Here is a 21,733-nt window from a genome sequence, read left to right on the forward strand (position 1 = left end):
AACACGTAAATGCAAATGATTGACCCATCGTCACAGAAAGGGAAGTATTAGAATTTTGATCGGTTAATAACGTTGTAATTGCCCCGGCCACTGCTAGAAATGATAATAAAAGTGGGAATGCTGGGGAGCCAAAAGAAATTCTCTTAGCATTTTTTTTATGAAATTTACTTTTCGCGCCCCATGAAATTACCAAAATAACCTTTTCGCATCCTATAATGCGAGCACTATTCGCACCATTTATATCCGAAATCCGATTTTTCTATGAGTTTTTCATTTTTGAAATTCATATCTACTCAATTGTTCATCCAACTAAATTTTTTAAATTAAATTTGGTGGATTTGACAGGATCGATCAGATTTGTCCAATGGATGTACAAAAGAAAGATAAAATTACACTACAAGTCATTTATCTTATTTTTTTAACACTTTAGTCCTTTATCTTTTTTTGTAACACTTTGATCCTTTATTTTTTTTTGTAACACTTTGATCTTTTATTATTTTTTATTTATAACATTTAAGTCATTTATTTTTTATAAATAAATAAGATAAAGATCAAAAGTATTAAAAAAAGAAAAGAAAAGGGAAGGACGTTATGAGAAGTGAAGGCAGTGGTATTTTTGAAATATAGCAATGAAAGAAGGATGTTATGAGAAATTATGAGAAATGTGATGTTCTTGTTTTTCACTTTGGTTGTTGATTGGATTCGTTGCGGTGCCGATCGATCGATTCAATCATTCAATTCAATTCAATCAAATCCAATCGGATTCAGTTGTTCTAATAAAATCTGAATTGTGTTAAATTCATTCATTCATTCATTCTGATGGCATCGCCAGCGCCTAATGTGGATCTCTTCGATGCTTATTTCCGACGTGCCGATTTGGATCGAGACGGCCGTATCAGCGGTGCCGAAGCCGTCTCCTTCTTCCAAGGCTCCGGTTTGCCCAAAAACGTTCTCGCACAGGTCCTCACTCTTTCTCTTTCTCGTTCTCCAATTCATTCATATTCATATACCACTGTTTTAATTCATTTATTAGTAATAGTAATTTAACACTAGTATAGTTATAGACTTGTTATAGTATGTCTAAATCGCGAATCCTATCATCGCTCTTCAGATTTGGGCATTTGCAAACCAAGGTCAGAGTGGTTACCTTGGTCGTGCCGAGTTCTACAATGCACTTAAACTTGTCACAGTTGCACAGAGCAAGCGGGAACTCACTCCTGAAATGGTCAAAGCTGCATTGTATGGTCCAGCCGCATCTAAGATTCCTGCTCCTCAAATCAATTTCAGTGCCACTGTTACACCCTCGTCCGCACCTACCCCTACACCTACACCACAGGTAAATCCTGGACTGAGGGGGCCACTTCCTAATCAAAACCTTCCTGCTCCTCAGGTTACTCAGCAAGCAAGGCCGCTGCAAAATTTGTCTGCCGGTGTTCCCACTCAAGGAGTCGCTACTGTTGGTGGAGCACGCCCTGCAAGTCCCACATTCCCTAGCTATGGCAATATGGGTGGTGCTCCGCAACAACCGCAGGTAACATCCTCTCAGCTACCAGTTAGAGGAACTAGTCCTGCTTCAAATCTGGAGGGGTTTGGTCTTGCAATTACAACATCTGGATCAAATGTTACACCCCCAACACCTACACAATCACAGTATCCTTCCTCTGCTACTAAGTCATCAGATCAAGTGGTCAAGGATTCTTCTGTCAACGGTATTGCTTCTGATCCATTTTTCGGAGGGGATTTGTTCTCAGCTAGCTCATCTCAGCCAAAGAAAGATTCTTCTCCACAAGGATTTTCTTCTGTCAATTCGCTGCTTTCATCTGCCATTGTTCCTGTATCCGGAGGGAACCAGAATTCTATTAAGACTAGTTCCCCTGATTCTTTGCAGAGCTCACTTGCAACCCAGTCTGGCAGTCCACATCTTCAGCAGGCCCAGCCAGTGGTGAAACATAACCAGCAGGCCCCAGTTCAGACGCCTAATATGCTCAGTTCACCTGGACTTCCAGTGAGATTGCAGGATTCTGCGTCAGGTCAGCCCCAACCTCCATGGCCAAGAATGACTCAGACCGATGTTCAGAAATACACGAGAGTATTCATGGAAGTAGACACAGATAGAGATGGGAAAATCACTGGGGATCAGGCGAGGAACTTGTTTCTTAGTTGGAGATTACCAAGAGGTATATTTTCTACTTCTTTTCCTTTTGTTTGGACATCAGAGGTAAAATAGTGTCTCTGTTTTGCTACTTCTCTAGTGTTCTGATAGTAACTTCTCAATGACTAGCTAATTTGCTGATCATTATTTGCATGCCATGTTTTATATTTTCCAGAGGTTTTAAAGCAGGTCTGGGACTTATCCGATCAAGATAATGATAGTAGTCTTTCTCTCAGAGAGTTTTGTATTGCACTGTACCTAATGGAGAGACACAGGGAGGGACGTCCTCTTCCAGGTGTACTTCCAAATAGCATTCTTCTTGATTTACCAACTACCGGTCAACCTGCCAATCTCCACAGTGCTGTTACTTGGGGAAATCAACCAGGTCTGTGCCGAAGAACTAGCATTCTTTTTTAAGTTATAATCATGTACTTGTATGGAATCTATTTTGTTCTATAATTTATTTTCTCTTCCTCCTTTCATCTTTGAAAGGTGTTCAACAACAACAAGGGGTGACTGGATCCGGTGCTCGACAAGTGAACCCTTCTGCAGGTCGGCCACCAAGGCCGGCTGCTGTCCCTCCGCCCGATGAAGGACCTCAGAACAAGCAGCAGAAATCCAAAATTCCAGTCTTGGAGAAGCATCTCATAAATCAACTGAGTTCAGATGAGCAAAATTCAATTAACTCGAAGTTTCAAGAAGCAACAGAAGCTGATAAGAAGGTAATTATTGTATTTTTTTTTTTTTTTTGCAACATTCATGCTGTGCATTAAATCTGCCACGTTCAGTTACTTATTTTTTTGGTACATTACGGGGGTTCTAGCGCGCAAGTAGGGAAGGGGAATAATGGCCTTTGTTGGGATTGAACATTTGACACAATCACCGTACTCAATATTAAAAGACTTAGGATAGTGACAGTCAAGCTATAGCCTGCCACCTCAATGGATGACATGTTTATTTGTTTTTTTTTTCCACTAAGATAGCTTTAGTTTTTTGTTTTATTTTGATTGTAAAGCTCACATGTCTTTCCTAAACGGTATGTTTATCTACTGGCCAAGTGCCAAATTTTACTTTGATTCAGTGGCAGAGCTCGACCTAATTTTATGAGGATGCCAAAATACACACATATAATAACAATATTTATAGCTAATTATACTAAGAATTTCATGTTGGCGTAGTGGTTTGTTTTCTCTTTTAGTTAGAGTGTTCGAACTAAGTTTCCATTTTGACGTCTTGTGTTGTTATTCTTGCAAAAGGAATATAAAAGATGCAAAAATTGAGTAGCTGAATGTCGAACCTACAACTTTGTGCTCCAAAGTGTCCTAAACCACTACGCCAAAGGATGTTTTGTATGACATATAAGTTGCATAGTTTAGTGTGTGTGTGTGTGTGTCTATATATATATATATATATATATATATATATATATATATATATATATATATATATATATATATATATATATATATATATAAATTTGGGGATGCCATGGCCACCCCTGTCCCAACTCCCAACAAAGCTCTGCCACTGCTTTGATTAGTTTGTAGCTTCATAGTAAGCAACCCTTTTGGGGGCCATATGTGCCATCTACATATTGTGTATGGTCATCTTTTAAGGCTGACTAGTTTGAGGATATGGTGGAATGTCGGTGTAAGTTGTATTTGGCTTCAATGGGAAGTATGATTATTCTATTTATATCATGCTGATGATGATTAAAACTTGCATATGAAGATTATTAGTTGTTACTTGTATCTCTAAAATTTACACAGAAAGTTCATATTCTAGATTGCAGTTTGTGCAATGCATATCACTGTGTCAGCTCACGTATGCTTGATTACACGCTATTCTGGTTCAAATTGAACAAAGGCAATTCTCATCTCTCTTTTCTTTTGTTAACTACAGGTAGAAGAACTTGAGAAAGAAATAGTGGAGTCGAGAGAGAAAATAGAATTCTTCCGTGCAAAAATGCAGGAACTTGTGAGTTAACTCTGTGCTTGATACCTTTGTGCCTTGTTGAAACTCTATCCTGTTTAAGCATTGTTCTATTTCCTCTTTTTGGTAGTTTCTTTTCTCGATAAACCGGTGATTTATTTAATGACATAGATTTGTCCTATTGTGAACACAGGCTGGACTCTTTTGTGTATTTATATAATAAAATCGTGGATACCTAGAAGAGAAAAACATATAAAAGTTGCCTTTCATGCGCTGCTTATGATTAACAATCTTATGTCAATGCTCTTCTTTCTTTTATTTTCTCCTTTTTAAACAAATTTCTGGTTTTTTGCCTGCAAAAGGTTCTCTACAAGAGCAGATGTGACAATCGTCTTAACGAGATCATAGAAAGGATATCTGCTGATAAGCATGAGGTACTATTCTTTAGCATTGCATGTATCCTTATTGACCTATAACGTTAACTTTTGTTGTTGGCTCAATATATTCATTTCAGGTAGAATCTTTATTAGACCTATAAGTCTACAATATTAACTTTTGTCGTTGGCTCAATATACTAATTTCAGGTAGAGAATCTAACAAAGAAATATGAAGCTAAATATAAGCAAGTTGGAGATGTATCATCCAAGTTGACGACCGAGGAAGCCACATTCCGTGACATACAGGTGCAATAAAATATGGCTTGTCCTCCAATTCATAGCATTAGCATGCATAGCATATATGCTAATGTGTTTTTTTTTTTTTGCATTTTGCATGACTATATCACATTATTTTATTGTATGTATAGGAGAAAAAAATTGAATTATATCAAGGGATTGTCAAGTTGGAACAGGATGTAAATACCGATGACACGGTACAGGTATGTTTGAATATGACCTGTTCACATCCATCTTGAGTTTTTTTTTTCTTCTTCCATATCTGATCTAATCACATGCAATTTCAGGGCCGTGCTGATCGCATCCAATCTGCCCTTGATGAACTGGTGAAATCTCTAAATGAACGGTGCAAGCAGTATGGATTACGTGCAAAGCCCACAACATTAGTGGAGCTACCCTTTGGTAATTTCAAATTTATAGTTGTTTGAATATCCTTTCAAGTGCTATCAAGTCTTTTTCATGTCTAAAATTTTATAATATGATATTTATTGCATTAGTGTTGTCAGTATTTAGTTGGATGAAGTAGCCTTCAATTGCTGAACTATTGGTTTTCAATCAGCATGAAAACTTTTTGAGGCAGCTCTACTTGATAAGTTTTGCCCAATCAAGTGGCATTTAACACATACAGTTTAACAATTTTCTTACGCAACCTTTTAACTACTTCGTGGAATAGTTCTGTATGGAAAGGCTCTATATAATCTTATATTACCTATTGTTGCTGCTTATCACAAATGTTTTATCATGTCATGCATTATTTTTTGAAGAATCTATTAAAACAAAATATGATAATGGATTGTTATTGATTCTAAATTAGCTATATGGTTCTTTGTCATAGGGACTACTGTAATTCTTATTAAACTTTGTATTAATGCTTTGGTTGTATGAAAATATATGAAACTTGAAACTGGCGGATGTTTCTGAAAATAGTGTACAAGATAAACTACACATTTGATCCAATCAAGAATCCTTATGTTGCATTTGTCTACTTTTATTTTTATTAAGCTCAGAAAACACTTCATTGTCTGCAAATCGACTCTTTATTTCTGCTAAATGCATCCGCTTTTTTCACATGCTAGATTCGTTGTTGGCCTCTTAATTTTGTCATCGTGTTCTCTTATTTTGCTTGTTTTGGTTGTGTCATGCCATGCCATTTCTCTTTGCTTTGTTATACTCTGCTCACCAGTCTCATGTGCTCCCCTCCAATATATTTTTTTATTGTGTTATTTGACCTCACTCAAATTAATCCTTTAGGCTGGCAACCTGGTATCCAAGAAGGAGCTGCTGACTGGGATGAGGATTGGGATAAGCTTGAAGATAAAGGTATCCGAAATAGCACTCATTAGATCTGATCTGATATTCTATTAATTACTAAAAACAAATTATATGCGCATTGTGTGCCATATGCCATGAATTTTGAGGATTTTTCGTACAAGGTTATGAAACCACATAAACATGACTAATTATCATTTTATCTGGGGGATTCGTTGATTTATCATGCTCATATCAGATATCTGTATCTTCAAACTCAAATTGATTTCATTTCCATTTTTGTATTTGATAAGATTACTCTATCATTATTCTTATAATTTAGGCCACAGTTTATCTTAGATCATTACTTGTCTGTGAAGTATTAAAGTGTGCATTATTTCCTTTTTTTTTGTTATTGTTTTTGTCTTTTTGTTTAGTTTTCTTGGTGTATTTTTGTTCTTCCTAGCTGTATTTACCCCTCTATTAGAATTGAAGGTGTATGTACATGTGATACATAATTTAATGCACTGTCAATTTTCAACTGTCCCCTAAGACAAGGGAACATAATTAATTCTAAAAGGGAAACTAGGAAAGAATCTCGTAGGGAAACTAAAAAATGTGTATTAAGAGGATTATAGAAGGTTAACTGAAATGTGAAAACCCTTTATCCTGCCTGTCTCTCTAGATACACCCTTGTAACTTGATGGCTGACTCAGAGCCCCCATAACAGCTCTGATATTATAAACCGAAAATTCTGGGAGTGTTTCTCTAAAGTTGATGTACAAAGCCTTCTTTTGATATTTAGGAAAATTTGATGACTACAACTGAGATTACAAATTCCCCCCTAATTGTTGATAATTGACATATACAAATAAGGAAACAATATGTGCATACATCTCTCTTGCTCTGCTTGCATATACATCTCTCTTGTATCAGTAATTACTAATTATGTATTTCTTTTACACAATACTTCTCACCAGCTATTGAACTATACTTTTTTTTTTACAAAGCTATTGAACTATACTTCTTTGCACTATATTATGTATTTATTTTGTAAGCTTAACTGTTTGTCTAAATGCGAGAGATCAATCATTTTGAACAGTTATATGGTTTAGGAGATATAGGTTATATTTAAGAGAAATTATATGATATTTGTGGGATTAAAGCTACGGGTAACTGATGTACCAAAAAACAAAAAAAAAGCTACGGGTAACTGCAATTTCTTTATTTTCTAGTCTGCATCCGATCTCTTTTGGAGAATGTTGGATGTGTATGAATAATTTATTGGTTATTTACTTTGCTTTTTTCTATCAGAATTTGCTCTTGTCAAAGAATACACTCTTGATGTGAAAAACACCATAGCACCTCCAAAACAAAAGTTACCAAAGGCTGTGAACACAAAAGCTTTGGATAGTGACAGTCCAAAATTTGTAGCGTCACCTAAGAGTGATGATAAGGCTGGGAACACGAAAGCTCTGGATATTGACAGTCCAAAATTTGTAGCGTCACCTAAGAGTGATGATAAGTCAGAAAAACCTCAGACTACAAATGAACAGGAAGTGGGCAACGGATCTGTTTCTAATAAAAGTGACAATGGATCTGCAAAAAGTGCTCCTAATAGTCCATTTGCAAGCAGTACTATCGGAAGTCCGCATAGGGACTTTGTTGATTCTGACATTCGAAAGACTTCCGGTGAAGATAACTCACCCCGTAATCAATATGCCGCACAAGAAACCCAAAGGTATGGTTTTTAAGATTTGCACACTAGTTTTCCAAATCATGGTCAAATTGCTCGTTTGGATTTTACTGATCAACTATATTCTCGGTGCCTTTTTGAAGGTTGTGGTGATCATAATAATGATCAATAAAATGATGAATGTTTATATTACATTTTTGCTTCCACCTAGCAATTTTTTTGTGTGTGGGTAATTTCTGCTTGACATGGTGTTTGAGTCCCTGTGAACAATAAGATAGGAGTTTGATCCTTGCTGCCCCATTTTTCTAATCGTATATCATTAGGTCAAAGTAAAGTGTCCGTGTGTGTTAAGAGACCTGCTAACAGATTAGGCTTGTAAGAGATTTCTTGATAATTGTTATCTGTAATATATTGTGCTTCAAGAGAGAGTCACAATTAAGTTATCCTTAACGGTTTTAGACCTTCATATCCCCCCTATAAGTTATAGCTATTTCTTAATACTATCGTTGGAACACACACATGTGCTCGTGCACACACCCCTCCTCACATTTGTATCGAGGCTACTATTCTCCACTTTTGCTTGGGCAAAAAAAAACTCTTTTTCCAACTTGACAAAAAACCTATCTGCAAAACTCAGTCAAATATGAGGATGCTAACCTCCTCACATTTGAGTTGAAGCAAGCATCCTCCGTAATATTATCATTCTACCATTCACTGAATAGATTTTTATCATAGGTTTACCCATTGGAAGGTTTTCAAACGCCTTTGCTTTCTCTCTATACTTAATTTCCTTGTGTTGACTAAATCATCCCCTCTCGTTGTCAAAAAAAAAATAAAAAATCATCCCCTCTCAGTTTTACTCTGAGTGGTTTTGCAACTTGAAAGGATACATGCAGATTTTTTTCGATTTTATTACTGATTTAATTTGTTTCCTTTGAACTCAATCTTGTGCACAAAAAATCTTGGTCGGTCCTTTGTAAGACTTGTATGATTGATTTAGCATTAAACCTTCACGAGACAGCCTCACGGTTTTTAGCGTTGCTATCTCAACTCGCATTTGACCTCATCACCATAATGCTAATTGTGGTATATAGGAAATGAACAACAGCCACAGGAATTTTACTCGTCCGTCAAGGCCTTTGCTTCGGCAATGGTGGCGAATCTAGGTCCGGGCTTTGATATCCTAGGGTGCACAATGGATGGTATCAATCACACTGTCTCAGTGAGGTTTGGATCCAAATGTTCACCCAAGCAAGATATTTATCTCAGATATTTCGCGTCAAACTGCTAACGTCAACAAGCTTAGCAAAAATCCTATTGAGAACTGCGTCGGGATTGCTGCCATCGAAGCCATGAAAAAGCTCAGGCTCAGCAAAAACCCTTCACAAGGCTACCTCACGGTTTTTGGTGTTGCTGTCTCAAGCTGCATTTCACCTCATCACGACAATGCTAGTTGTGGTATAGGTCTTACATGGTTATTGTATGCACTAAAACTCTTTAACGGATTAGAAAACAGTTTTAGATTGATGTGACTTTTACAAGCACGTCCATGATATGGAGCTGAGACCACTTAGTGGGATAAGGTTTGGTTGTTGTGCATGATAAGGAGGTTTATTCCGAACTGTGGGTTTGAAAGGTTATTTATTTGTTTAAAATTGGTTTTGGTTCATGTCATGGTCCACAGTTACAAATATATGCTTCGTTTTGTTTTACGTATTATATAGATCTTGTGATCTTTTAAAATAATTATTGTATACAATCTTGCATATGCAGTGATCATGATGGTGAGAAGTCTGTGTTTTCTGAAGACAGAGTTTTTGATGAACCTAATTGGGGAACCTTCGACACAAACGATGATATGGATTCAGTTTGGGGATTCAATGCCAGTAGCATCAGTAAGGAGGTATGCAAGTTCTCGCCTGTAAAGTATTGTTTCAGTAAAATCCTTTCTTTTGAAGGACAGGCCTGTCTAAATTTCTCCTGCGATATTCTAACTTGTCATCACCAATGTTGGTGGTTTAAATACTGGATTTCTCCTGCTATGCTCTAACTTGATAGTGATGTTATTGTAATATTTTTTTGGAAATGCTAACTTGGCAGTCTAGCTCGTCTAATTATACGAGTAGTAGTCTAAAATGTTGCAAAACTACAATGATTATATGGATATTCTAACACTTTTCCTTAAATTGTAGATTACTAAGATCTCAGCTTGTGACAATTTTTTGTCAAGAAAAAGCTTGTTATGTTACAAATAAACCTACACAACAGAAAAAAAGACAATTTAAAAATGTAATAACTGTAAGATAACAAAACATACAATTTTAGTAGGCCGCCCAAAAAAGGGCTCTCAAATAAAGTTTGCAAGAAAAGAGCACTGCCAGAGACAACACTGTGTCATACTGATTGCTTTTGGACTTTTTTTTTTTTTTTTTTTACTTTTATTACAGGAGAGAGATCTTGATGGGGCAGGAGACAACTATTTCTTTAGTTCTGGAGACCTTGGCCTCAACCCCATTAAAACAGCTTCACCACAGGCTGGTGATCCCTTCCAGAAGACCAGTGGATTCAGTTTTGATGATTCTGTTCCGAGCACCCCACTTTTCAACTCAAGCAGCTCCCCGCAAAGGCCTAAAGACTGGTTGGAAAATGCTTTTGACTTTTCAAGATATGATTCGTTTAGCACAAATGATAGTGTATCTTTACCTGCTCGGGAAGCACCGGTACGATTTGATTCTGTCCGCAGCAGTGCGGATTTTGATCACGGTTTTCCTGCTTTTGATGACTCGGATCCCTTTGGTTCTGGGCCTTTTAGGACTTCTTCAGAAAGTCAGACTCCTAGAGAGAGTCAAACTCCTAGAAGAGGATCTGATAATTGGAGTGCATTTTAGTTTTGCAATTCTATCACACATACATGCGTTATATCTGTCTCCGAGCTTTTCTGAGATTTGCCTCTGGTGGAGTGAGTTGTGCATCTTTCTGTTTGGCACTTGTTATTTGTAATGTACACATTGTATTTAATCCTGTGTATTCCTTATCCCTCTGTTTTTCTTTGGGGTGGGGCCTGGTTGTTTTATACCCAGCAATCCCACTTGATTTCTCAAATTGGAAGTGAAGGTCTGTTCATATTTTTGGCTTGTTCGTTGATAGTTTTTCCATAAGAGTCCCCCAGTTAAAAGTATCTCCACCTGATGAGATTGTTGTATTGATGACTATTTGATTTTTGTTTTGTTTAAACTTTAACGATCTGGAATTTTATTATAATTCTTTGTAGTGAATTATTATAGTTTGAACTTTATTTGTCCAATTAATTGCCAACTTCATCTCGACAAGGGTTGGTTTTTCAGGCTGATTCTTCTTTTTGAAGGAATTAGTCTGTTTGTTTTTTGACAAAGGAATTGAACTAGACGGACTGGTGTAGGGCACTCTCTCTAGTTAGAGGACGTCTTTCACCTTTGGTCTTCAATTAAAGTTTCTTAAAAATGTCATAATGAAACTTCTATTGTTATAAGGGTAATGTTAAATAGTGACTTCAATTAAAGTTGCCCAACCGCTTGAACACATAACATTTGTATTCGAGAGTAGACTTGTCATTCAAGAGCAAATTACTTAACTATCAGCCCAAGGATCACGGCAATCTCTTGAATATCTCGCTTCTTTGCCGCTCTTTATACTGTCCCACCATTGGGACACTTGTTAAGCATTAAAGGATGAAAAAAAATTAACACTGTTAAAAACTAATTTTTTACATTTTTAAAGTATTAAATTAAATGTACAAGTTTTAAGATATGATTTTCTTATTAATATGCTAAACTTGTGCTCGGATATGATTTTTCAAATGAAATGTTATATTTAAGGAAGAAGATAGTATGTCTTTTTCGATACGGAGTAATCCAATTTAATAAAGTTACATGCAATGAGAAAATAAAATAATGGTTATGATTAGAATTAACGGGGTAGGTATATAAATGGGTTTTGGTGTGTCGCCTCCAAAAATAAAAAAAGAACAAAAAATTGAAAATAACAAAAGGAGGAGTATTTGTTGTACCGTTACTCCCTCCTCCGTCCCATAATATAAGTAAATATTTTTTTTTATATTTATTAAGAAAAGTAAAATATGATAATTTCAAGATGATTTTTTGTATTTTTGTTGAAATAAGTTTCATGGGAAGATATAAAAAGAATTTTTATTGGTTGACTTTTTGTATTTTTGTTGAAATAAATTTCATGATATAAAAAGAATTTTTATTGGTTATTCATTATAAAAAAAAAAAATTAAGTAAAAGTCTATCGGACGGAGGGAGTATTATTTTTGTTATGAAATGAGCCAAAGCACAGCAAACAAAGTAAGATCAAGTCGTTCGTTCATTTCGGCGTATCTGAGGCTTTGCTCACTCTCTTCTGTTCTTCCTTTTTATCTACATACACCACTCACTCGCTCACTCTCTTCTGTTCTTCCTTTTTATCTGTTACGTCATTGATTGACATCATCATCCTCAAGGTAAACCAAATCTCTTCACATTTTCATATTCCATTTATGCCGTTCAATTTTATGATTCACCAATTTATTTGTATAATTATTATAGCGATGATCAAACATATAGATTTTTGCATAGTGGATCTGGATAGATTATCTATTCTACCTTTAAGCACTAAAATCGTCTGTTTATTTTTCATTTTCTTTTTGTCTTGTAGAATCCAACGATTGATAATCCAGAAAGAGTTCACTCACTCACTGCAATGGCTGCTGCAACAGCATGGTGTCCTGCTTCACTCAATTCCACACAAAATAGAGCAGCAGCAACTTTTACAATCAGATGCAATGCTCACAAACCCATCACTATTACTTTTACAAAAACTCAACAAGACCCACAACCGATCTATTCATCTGTCAAGGCCTTCGCTCCAGCCACCGTCGCCAACCTAGGACCCGGCTTTGATTTCCTAGGCTGCGCTGTTGATGGTATTGGTGACACTGTCTCACTCAAAGTGGACCCTGATGTTCACCCTGGTCAGATATCCATCTCAGATATTTCCGGTCAAAGCCCTAACATCCACAAGCTCAGCAAAAACCCTCTATGGAATTGTGCCGGTATTGCTGCCATTGAAGCCATGAAAATGCTCGGCATTCGATCCGTCGGTCTTTCCCTTTCCCTCGAGAAGGGTTTACCTTTAGGAAGTGGATTGGGATCCAGTGCAGCCAGCGCAGCTGCAGCCGCCGTTGCCGTCAACGAAATATTTGGGAAGAGATTGGGCTATGATGAGCTTGTTCTTGCGTGCTTGAAATCAGAGGAAAAGGTATCTGGTTACCACGCGGACAATGTCGCGCCGTCGATCATGGGAGGTTTTGTTCTCATTCGCAATTACGAGCCGTTGGAATTGGTGCGCTTGAAGTTCCCTTCTGAAAAAGAGCTCTATTTCGTACTCGTGACACCTGAATTCGAAGCCCCGACCAAGAAGATGAGAGCTGCACTACCTTTGGAGATAGGGATGCCGCACCACGTGTGGAATTGTAGCCAGGCTGGTGCGCTTGTGGCGGGAGTGTTGCAGGGGGATTTGTTGATGTTAGGGAAGGCATTGTCGTCTGATAAGATCGTTGAGCCCAAGCGTGCACCGTTGATTCCTGGTATGGATGCTGTCAAGAAAGCTGCCATTGAAGCTGGAGCTTTCGGGTGCACTATCAGTGGTGCTGGACCTACTGCTGTTGCTATCACGGATGATGAGCAAAAGGGACACCTCATTGGCCAACAAATGGTTCAAGCTTTTCAAAAGGAAGGAAACTTGAACGCTTCTGCAAATGTCAAGCAGCTTGATCGCATTGGTGCTAGGCTTATTAGCGGCGTTCGTTCAAGTTGATTTGATTTCATTGTAGCTACTTAGCTGGTAGATAGGTAAGTATGTACTTTTTCTATCATACTCCTAGGCCACTTTTGTTTTGTTTCATGATCATAATGATGATATTCATAGTCTCCAAAATATTGCCTGCTTCATTTCATATCACACTTGCATCAATTGAAAACCTTTTCAATTGTCTTGAATCTTTGCTCAAGGATACCAACGAAAGGTTATATTTTGTTTATAATTTTTGTTTGTGGCGATGATGATGTTAAGCACTTTTTCTTGAAATTTGAATGGATCTACTTTCCAGAGAAAATACATTAGGGGACTCTGTTAAGTTAAACTAGATATGTGTGCTTATGAAGCCTTTGCAAAGGAAATAGAAAAAAATGCCTTTGCAAATATTCTTTGTTATTGCTAATTGATGCTACTTGTTATCTGAGAATGTCATTGTTATTCTATGCAACAGATACTTTATGATCTCAAACGTCTAGCTTATAATCAATTATTTTAAAAACAAAATCTCCACTGTGTTGCTTTCAATCTGCAGTTTAAAAAGTTTGGGTGGTTTTTGAGTTAGCTAGCTTTCCTTTATTTTTTTTGACAAACATAAAATCATAGCATTTCATTATAAATCATAGCTAGTTTTCCTTTATTTGAGTGAATTTCGTGGCTGAAACTCCCTACAATTGTGGCACCACTTTCTTATTTGTAGCATGTCTAAAACAATTTGGTTGACAAATTTGCTTCAGCAAGCTTACTTGATCTAGTAATGCTGATGTCTAACTTCCTGTGCTTACCATTGCCAGAGACTTGTAGATTCCCAAAATTGGATTTATCTAAGGTGTGGTACTGTAAGCGGCGCTGACTTGTCACGCGTATTTGATTAACGAAGCAGAATTGTGTTGTGGAGTTCTGAATAAAAAGAGAAACATTCAAACCAAAGCTGGGAAATGCTGTCTGTTGGAATTAAAAATTTGATAGATGAATAATAATTATGAAAGACCTTCATTGGGTCAAATGTTGTGGCGGACTTGGGCATGTTTTAGGGAACGTTTTCATTGCTTTATGTTTTCCCTTCCTCATCCTGCTTTAGTATTTGAGATAGCTCTATAAGGAGTCTTTTTGTAGTCTTTCTTTTATTTTTGATTAGTATGTAAAATGCTTCTCAGTCTACTAACCATTTCGATGCTAATTCTCTGGATGCATAGTATCGAGGTCGTCAGAATCTAGTTTTTACGTCAACTCGTTTTTGGCTAAGTGGAATCAAAACGTAAATTCAACTCGTAAACTCTTAGAGTTTACCTCATATTAAAATAAACATATATAATATATATTTTAACTTGTTTAAATTTTCCGTCAAAAAAAACTTGTTTAAATTTGAACGTAATCTGAAATTAATAATTTTATTTCTAATTTATAAATTTAATTGTTTTGAATATTAATTAAAGAAAATATGACAAAATCAATATATTATTAATTTTAAATATTAGATAACTCATACTTAATTGATTTTTTTGTCAATATCATTAGTTAAATATGACTAAAGTCATGCATTTCAATAACGAATAACACAAATATATATCTATCAATATTTCAATATATCTTGTAAATAAATAATATCTCTTTTTTTTCACGTATTAAATACGACTCTTAGAATCATGCATGTGATGTAAGATTAAATATTATATAAGATTGAAATACAAACTAATTATATATTTTAACCTTATTGTGTCGTTTTATTTTTATGAAATTCCTATTATATTTTTTTTTTATATCTATTATTTACTAAATAATTTATTAATATTTAAATGTTCACAAATCTTAGTTTCTATTTACAAAAAATATATTGCATTGTATGTATAGTACTAAATGTCTGCACATTCTTAAAATTTCTATAATACTAAATAGCATAGTAATTAGATTTACCCGGTGGTGGAATCAGAAATTGTTTGTAGGGTGGGCCGCGAAAAATTTATAATATTTATATAATTAAATTTGATCATAAAAAATTTAATTATATACCTTGAAATAATATATTTTTTTGGACAAAAACTAGAAATCAACATTTTTAAAAAATATATATATATTTGCTTTAGTGGTTTGAAACAATGTTTGGGTCTCTAAAGATGTGGGTTCAAACCATGGACATTAAAAATTATTTTTTTTAAAAGAAAAAGAACAAAAAACACTGTGAGGGTTGAACACTTGAACCCGTGCCCTCACTGTAAGGAATGAAAACAGCGAGAAACCAACTGAACTGCCATTTCAATTAGTAGAAATAACGCGCAAGTAAATATATATAACATATATATTTATAATTTTATAAAAATGACTAGGGAATATTAGTAATTTCCCTTTTTTTGGCCACCCTTGGTTACGCCACTGAATTTAACTGATATAAACCGTTAGTATAATGATCTTTTACTTTGTTAACTAATGATCAATCATTATATGTACGACTTTTAGTCAGTACTTTTAATTTTACGATTAATACTGCTATGCATGTATTTTTTAATTATTTTTTCTTAAATTAATTGATTATATACACATTATTATTTGATTTTTACAAGTTTCAACACAAACAAAATAAAAAAGATACTTTTAATATTAATGAATTGGTCAAATGCAACGAACTTGGACCTTTAAATAAGTAGTCAGAAATTCAATCATTAATTCATGCATCGATTATAAGAAAACTCATTTTATGTGTCTCATATATTTCCAACAGTTGTGCATACCATATCATCATTTCTAATTATTAGTTTCTGTAAAGGTACTTCATTATTTTTCCTTTTCCTTTGTGATTTGAGAACCCTAACTGGTGTGTTAGAATTACTAATAGTACTTATGAATAAGCTATTGTACTTAGCAAGTAATTTAGATAGCTGAGTTATGTTGGCTCAAGCAGAGAATATAATGTAGCCTTATTGAGAAACTACACAAGGTTGTATTTCCCCATTTGATCAGAATAATGAGAATTGATCTTTCATTCCTAGATCCATTTTCTCTCTCTCCTATAACGATCTCTAACTAACTCAATATGGTATCATCCGCCTGAGATCCAATCGCTTCCGCATGCCGCAACGTGTAGCTCCTCCACCGCCAACAAATCCTTCTTCATCTTCATCCAAAGCAGAGTACAGAGCACAACCACATGTGAACTGCAATGATTTCTTTATTTGCTTGAAGACCTGAAGGTTCAACTTGTCAAGATACCAACACTCTACTGTGATAATCAAAGCGCTGTCCATACCTAGTTCGTGAAAAAGTTATGAAGGGTATTTCAATTTGCTGCTAGTCTTAACAAATGACCGATGTTTTTAACTAAAGCTAAGCTATTGTACTTAGCAAGTAGCGTAGATAGCTTAGTTATGTTGGCTAAGCAGGCCATATAGTGTAGCATTACTGAAAAACTATATAAGGTTGTATTTCCCCATTTTATCAGAATAATGATTCATTTTCTCTCTCCTATAACGATCACTAACTGACTCAATACTCCCTCCGTAACTTGACAATTATAATATTTTTTATTATATAATAGTAAAAATTATAAAAATTTGATGACGAATCCATCATTTTATATACTAATATTTATTAGTAGAAAAATATGATCAAAATAAATGAATAGTGCATATAGTCAAAATGGGTCACTGTGGGACAGAGATAGTACTATATAAATAAATAAATAAATCTGAAACCAAGTCGCACGATCAATAATAATCAAGGTTGGTTCTAGGGTATAAATCATTCATGCATACATCCAACTTTTGTCAAGGCATTGATGAACCAAACTTTTTGGTAACAATTAAAGAAATAGCTGCCCACGAGACAGACATGGCAACCAACCAATGACACCGACTAATACATCTCATTTACAGGTTTTCAACTAAAAGCAAAAGCCATGTTAAAGCAAAAGTAATAATTACATCAAACCACAATCCAACAACAATAACTAATAATGGAATGGAACAGGTATCCACCCACTTCCCCCAAAGTATTAATTGGAAGGGGAAAAAATATGGGAGATGGCATAATGGATACTACTATTTGTGAAGAAAAAAAAGGAGGAGGAAATTCAAAGACCAAACAAATTTGAGGCTCAAGATACAAAAATACAAAAATAAGCACGATTTTAATTTTTAACAAGTGAAAAAAATGGAATGTGACTCTGATAAAGCAAAGTCCACCAAGTAAGGTGGAGGCAAACTCAATGAGAAGATAGTGATGCACCACCATCTATCTACAATTCTATATCATTGTTGTCATGTTGGATTTGGTCTTGCTCCTCTTTCAAGCTAGATCGACGTAACTCTTCTATGCTCCGTACCACATCGGACATTGAAGGGCGCTTGTCAGGGTATTGTGCCGCACAATCAACAGCAAGTTGCAACAACTGAACCATTTCCTCTTCAACATTCTGATACCTAAGGAGCTCAAGATCAAACACTTCAGAAGTCCACTCTTCTCTAACGACTGACTGAACCCATCTGGGGAGATCTACACCTTCTTCATTTAGAAGAGCATGTGTAGGTGCCTTCCCGGTCAGAAGTTCTAAGAGCAATACGCCAAAACTGTACACATCTGCCTTTTGAGACACTTTGCGAGGATCAGTTACTTCTGGTGCACGGTACCCGGCAACACGGTTTGGGGTAGAGGAGGGGCCAACAAGCTGTGAAAGCCCAAAATCAGACACTCTTGCATCATATGACTTGGTTAGGAGAATATTAGACGACTTTATGTTTCCATGGGAAACATTAGGCCCTTGTGAATGAAGGTACTCAATGCCACGGGCTGCTCCAAGTGCAATGCCTGATCTCATTTCCCAATTCAGCGGTGTCCTACCTGCTCCTTTGTTTCCTGAAATAACAAATACCTTCATTATACCATTTTCATTCCAATCAACGAACTAGACTCATTTCATGTGTCCCACAATTCCAATAAGGAATATAGGATTTCCAATATTGCAAGTTGTAAAAAAAAAATACAACTCAAACCTCTGTATTAACTATCTAGTCTATAGTATTTACTTAAGATTCTCAATCTAATGAATGAATGAATATAATTGAGCCAATTAACCATTCTTGAAATCGAATCCAACTATGCATAATCTCAGATTCTAATCTAATTGCTAAATCATTCTACATTCTAATCTAAATGGCATTTCCCATAGAATAAAAAAAAAGCAGCGCAATCAATAGCCAAGATGCATTCCCAAAAGGTAAAAATAAACAAAAACGGGTAAAATGTAGCAATTATTATTGTGAAAGAAAGACTGACCATGCAAAAGTGCAGAGAGGCTTCCCATTGACATGTAATCATAAACAAGGAGCTTCTCATCCCTGGTAAAATAGTAAGCCCTTAGAGGTACCAAACTCTGATGATCTACTGCTCCTACCGCTTCAATCTTCTCCCTGAACTCCTTCTCAGTTATTGTGACATCCTTCAACCTTTTCACCGCCACCACCGGCCCTGACTCCAATACTGCCTTATACGCCGTCCCAAACGTCCCTTTACCCAACACCTCCGCCGATGCCCTCAACAAATCCTCCAGATCAAAAGCCCTCTCTGCTTTCCCAAAAAACACCAACTTCTTAGCTCCACCACCAGCTGCAGCATTTCCATTGCCATTTGCTTCAACCTTGTTGACTGCAACTGCCGCCGCAGCAGCAGCAGCAGCGGTAGGGTATCCATTGCCATTTTCCAAGTCAGAAATAGACTTGTCATGAGAAACAACTTCAGATTCTGGGTGTTGTTTCACAGCTGCAACATCAACAGCACTGGTCTTCTTGCTGCTCTTGTTCCTGCACAGGAAGATCAAAAGGAAAACGAGCAAAAGAAGAGCCGCTATAGATCCAATTACGATTCCAGCAATGGCTCCACCGGACAATTTATTTTTCTTGTTGCTTTTGTTACCAGGCGAGGCAGTAAAAGGTGAAGAAGAATCAGTTCCGGTTTCGCCGGGGCAGAGAGAAAGAGGTTTGCCGCAGAGGGAATTACCCAAAAAGGAATCTTGAGAGAAAGTCCGGAGGTTTTGGGGAACGGAGCCGTTCAAGAGATTGTTAGAGACATTGAACTGATCGAGGCTGAGCCGGTCCAACACCGGGATGGAACCTGAAAGTTGGTTGTTTTCAAGGAAGAGGGTTTTGAGTCTTGTGAAGTTGTTGAATGAGTTTGAAATAGAACCTGAGAAGTTGTTGAAACCCATGTTGAGTCTAACCAATTCAGGTAAGTTGAACAGGAACTCAGGAATTTCGCCGGAGAGAAGGTTTCGCTGAAGGTAAAGGTTCCTGAGGTCGACGCAGGATGAGAGATCTGAAGGGAGTGAACCGGTGAGAGCATTGAAACGGAGACTGAGTGTACGGAGATGGGTGAGATTGGAGAATATGCCAGTGGGTATTTGACCAGAAAGAGCGACGGCGGGAAGGTGAAGTTCGACGACTCGGTCGCGGTCGCATTGGACGCCGGCCCAGTTGCAGGGAGTCTGATTGGTAGCGTTCCAGAAAAGTGTTCGGCCGCCGACGGAAGAACGGAGAGCTAGCAATGCAGCTCTCTGGGAATCTAGATCTGCTGATGTTGCTGTTACTAGAAGAACAAGAAGTAACAGCAACACCTTCATTGCCGCCGGAGACAGCATTTGGTCTCTCTGTCTCTCTCTCTCTCACACACAAGACACAATATAACAAATTTGTTGTTTCAGAGGTTTGGATGTGGGAGAGAGATAGAGAGAGTTGAAGACAAAATTAAGAAAGAAGGTTCATTTGATTTTGATGAAGCTAAGGGTTGTGTTGGGTAAGTGAAAACAAAAAAGAAGAAAGGATAAAAAAATGAAGTGTGAGTTGGAGATCCAGGCTGTGATGTGAAACACAGCGCATCAACTAACTACTAGTAGTAGATACTGTCGGTGTCATCTCTGTGTAAAGTCACTAGTCAACTGTGCTTTTTTTTTTAATCTCCTTTTGTTTCTTTTTAGTAAATATTTTTTTATTATTATTTTGAGAAAGGTTAATACTATATCTATCTTCATTGCTTGTGATATCGTGCAGGATGATATGGATAACATAAGCATATTGCAAATGGAAAGATATTTATGTCTTATTTTCCAACTATATAGATTTTGTTTGCTAAAATTAGCGGATATCTGATAGCTTATGGTGATTTTTGGTGGTTGATGACATACTTAGTAAACCAATTTAAATCTTTGTAAAATTAAGGGATCAAATAATACAGTACTATTTTGTTTAGGTTTTTAATTGTTTTTTTCCTTTAGATTTTATAGAGGTAAGATTTTTAATGAGATAATTCTATTTTGTTTAACTCACACATGATTTTTGGTTAGTGGCGGATCCAAAAAAATTTGCTAGTGGAGGCTGGAAAATATTAATATTAATTTAATATATCTTTTATATATTATTATTAAATTAAACTACCTCACTCATTCATCTGTGTTCATTTTACAGGTATATATATCGTATACACTACTGTTTTATGTTTGATTTCAATTATGGAGCAACCAAAATTAATTCTGAACGTGTAGAATTAATCATGACTTGTTTGATTTCTCAAAAGTATAATTGATTCAAGTTGAAGTTAAGAATTGTAATTTCTAATTTTAAAATTAATTCTGACACCAAATTTCTTGTACATGAATTTATCCAAATATAAATTACTTTATTTTCATCTTAATTTTTATTGGAATTAATTTTCAATTGATAACAAAGTCGATTAATTTTTATTGAGACAATATTTATTTTAAATAACTTTTTATTAATTTAGTTTTAAAAGCAGCAGAATATGAAGCCTTTTTATGCAAAAATAAAAAAATAAATCTTTAATTGAGGATCCTATATTTGTTTAGACAAATATAATATGAAATCTCTACAACCGAGCTAACAAAAAGAAAAGTTAAGAAGAAAAACAATAAAATTTGAGATTTTTTTATTTAGGTATTTAAAATGTTCTATAATGTCATTTTTGTCACGGACCACATCATCAAATTATTTGTCCCAAAAAAAATAACATCAACAACTTTTTTTTTTTTGTAAAATTAACTCCAGTATTATAGTCACATACTCTTATATTTTTGTTTAATGGGTCTCGTTAAATACTTCCTTCGGCCTCATATGTAAGCGAAAGTAATTTTTTTAGATTCATTGAAAAATGGATATATCTAATCTAAAATATAGACCAAATACT

The 21,733-nt window shown here is 35.8% G+C and overlaps 3 protein-coding genes across 3 annotated transcripts; 2 read left to right on the plus strand and 1 right to left on the minus strand.

Annotated features, from left to right (window-relative positions):
* The first annotated feature begins 559 nt into the window (after positions 1-559).
* LOC123923123 (actin cytoskeleton-regulatory complex protein PAN1-like) lies at positions 560-10,977 on the plus strand. Its single transcript, XM_045975777.1, has 13 exons — positions 560-960; positions 1,112-2,177; positions 2,328-2,537; positions 2,645-2,874; positions 4,055-4,129; positions 4,447-4,518; positions 4,669-4,767; positions 4,890-4,961; positions 5,046-5,160; positions 6,010-6,078; positions 7,321-7,747; positions 9,476-9,605; positions 10,150-10,977. Exons 1-13 carry the CDS (start codon positions 820-822, stop codon positions 10,588-10,590), a joined length of 3,147 nt encoding a protein of 1,048 aa, XP_045831733.1. The 5' UTR covers positions 560-819; the 3' UTR covers positions 10,591-10,977.
* Positions 10,978-12,031: 1,054 nt separating this feature from the next.
* Positions 12,032-14,732, plus strand: LOC123919592 (homoserine kinase-like). The gene is made up of 3 exons (XM_045971548.1): positions 12,032-12,200; positions 12,395-13,590; positions 14,357-14,732. The coding sequence occupies exon 2, from the start codon at positions 12,440-12,442 to the stop codon at positions 13,553-13,555; it is 1,116 nt and encodes a 371-aa protein (XP_045827504.1). The 5' UTR covers positions 12,032-12,200; positions 12,395-12,439; the 3' UTR covers positions 13,556-13,590; positions 14,357-14,732.
* A 2,494-nt stretch (positions 14,733-17,226) lies between these two features.
* Positions 17,227-20,545, minus strand: LOC123919591 (probable inactive receptor kinase At1g48480). Its single transcript, XM_045971547.1, has 2 exons — positions 18,818-20,545; positions 17,227-18,397 (listed from the first exon to the last, which is right to left on the minus strand). Exons 1-2 carry the CDS (start codon positions 20,172-20,174, stop codon positions 17,781-17,783), a joined length of 1,974 nt encoding a protein of 657 aa, XP_045827503.1. The 5' UTR covers positions 20,175-20,545; the 3' UTR covers positions 17,227-17,780.
* Between the last annotated feature and the right edge of the window lie 1,188 nt (positions 20,546-21,733).

This window comes from Trifolium pratense, linkage group LG4 (assembly GCF_020283565.1).
Source record: "Trifolium pratense cultivar HEN17-A07 linkage group LG4, ARS_RC_1.1, whole genome shotgun sequence".
NCBI lineage: Eukaryota > Viridiplantae > Streptophyta > Magnoliopsida > Fabales > Fabaceae > Trifolium > Trifolium pratense.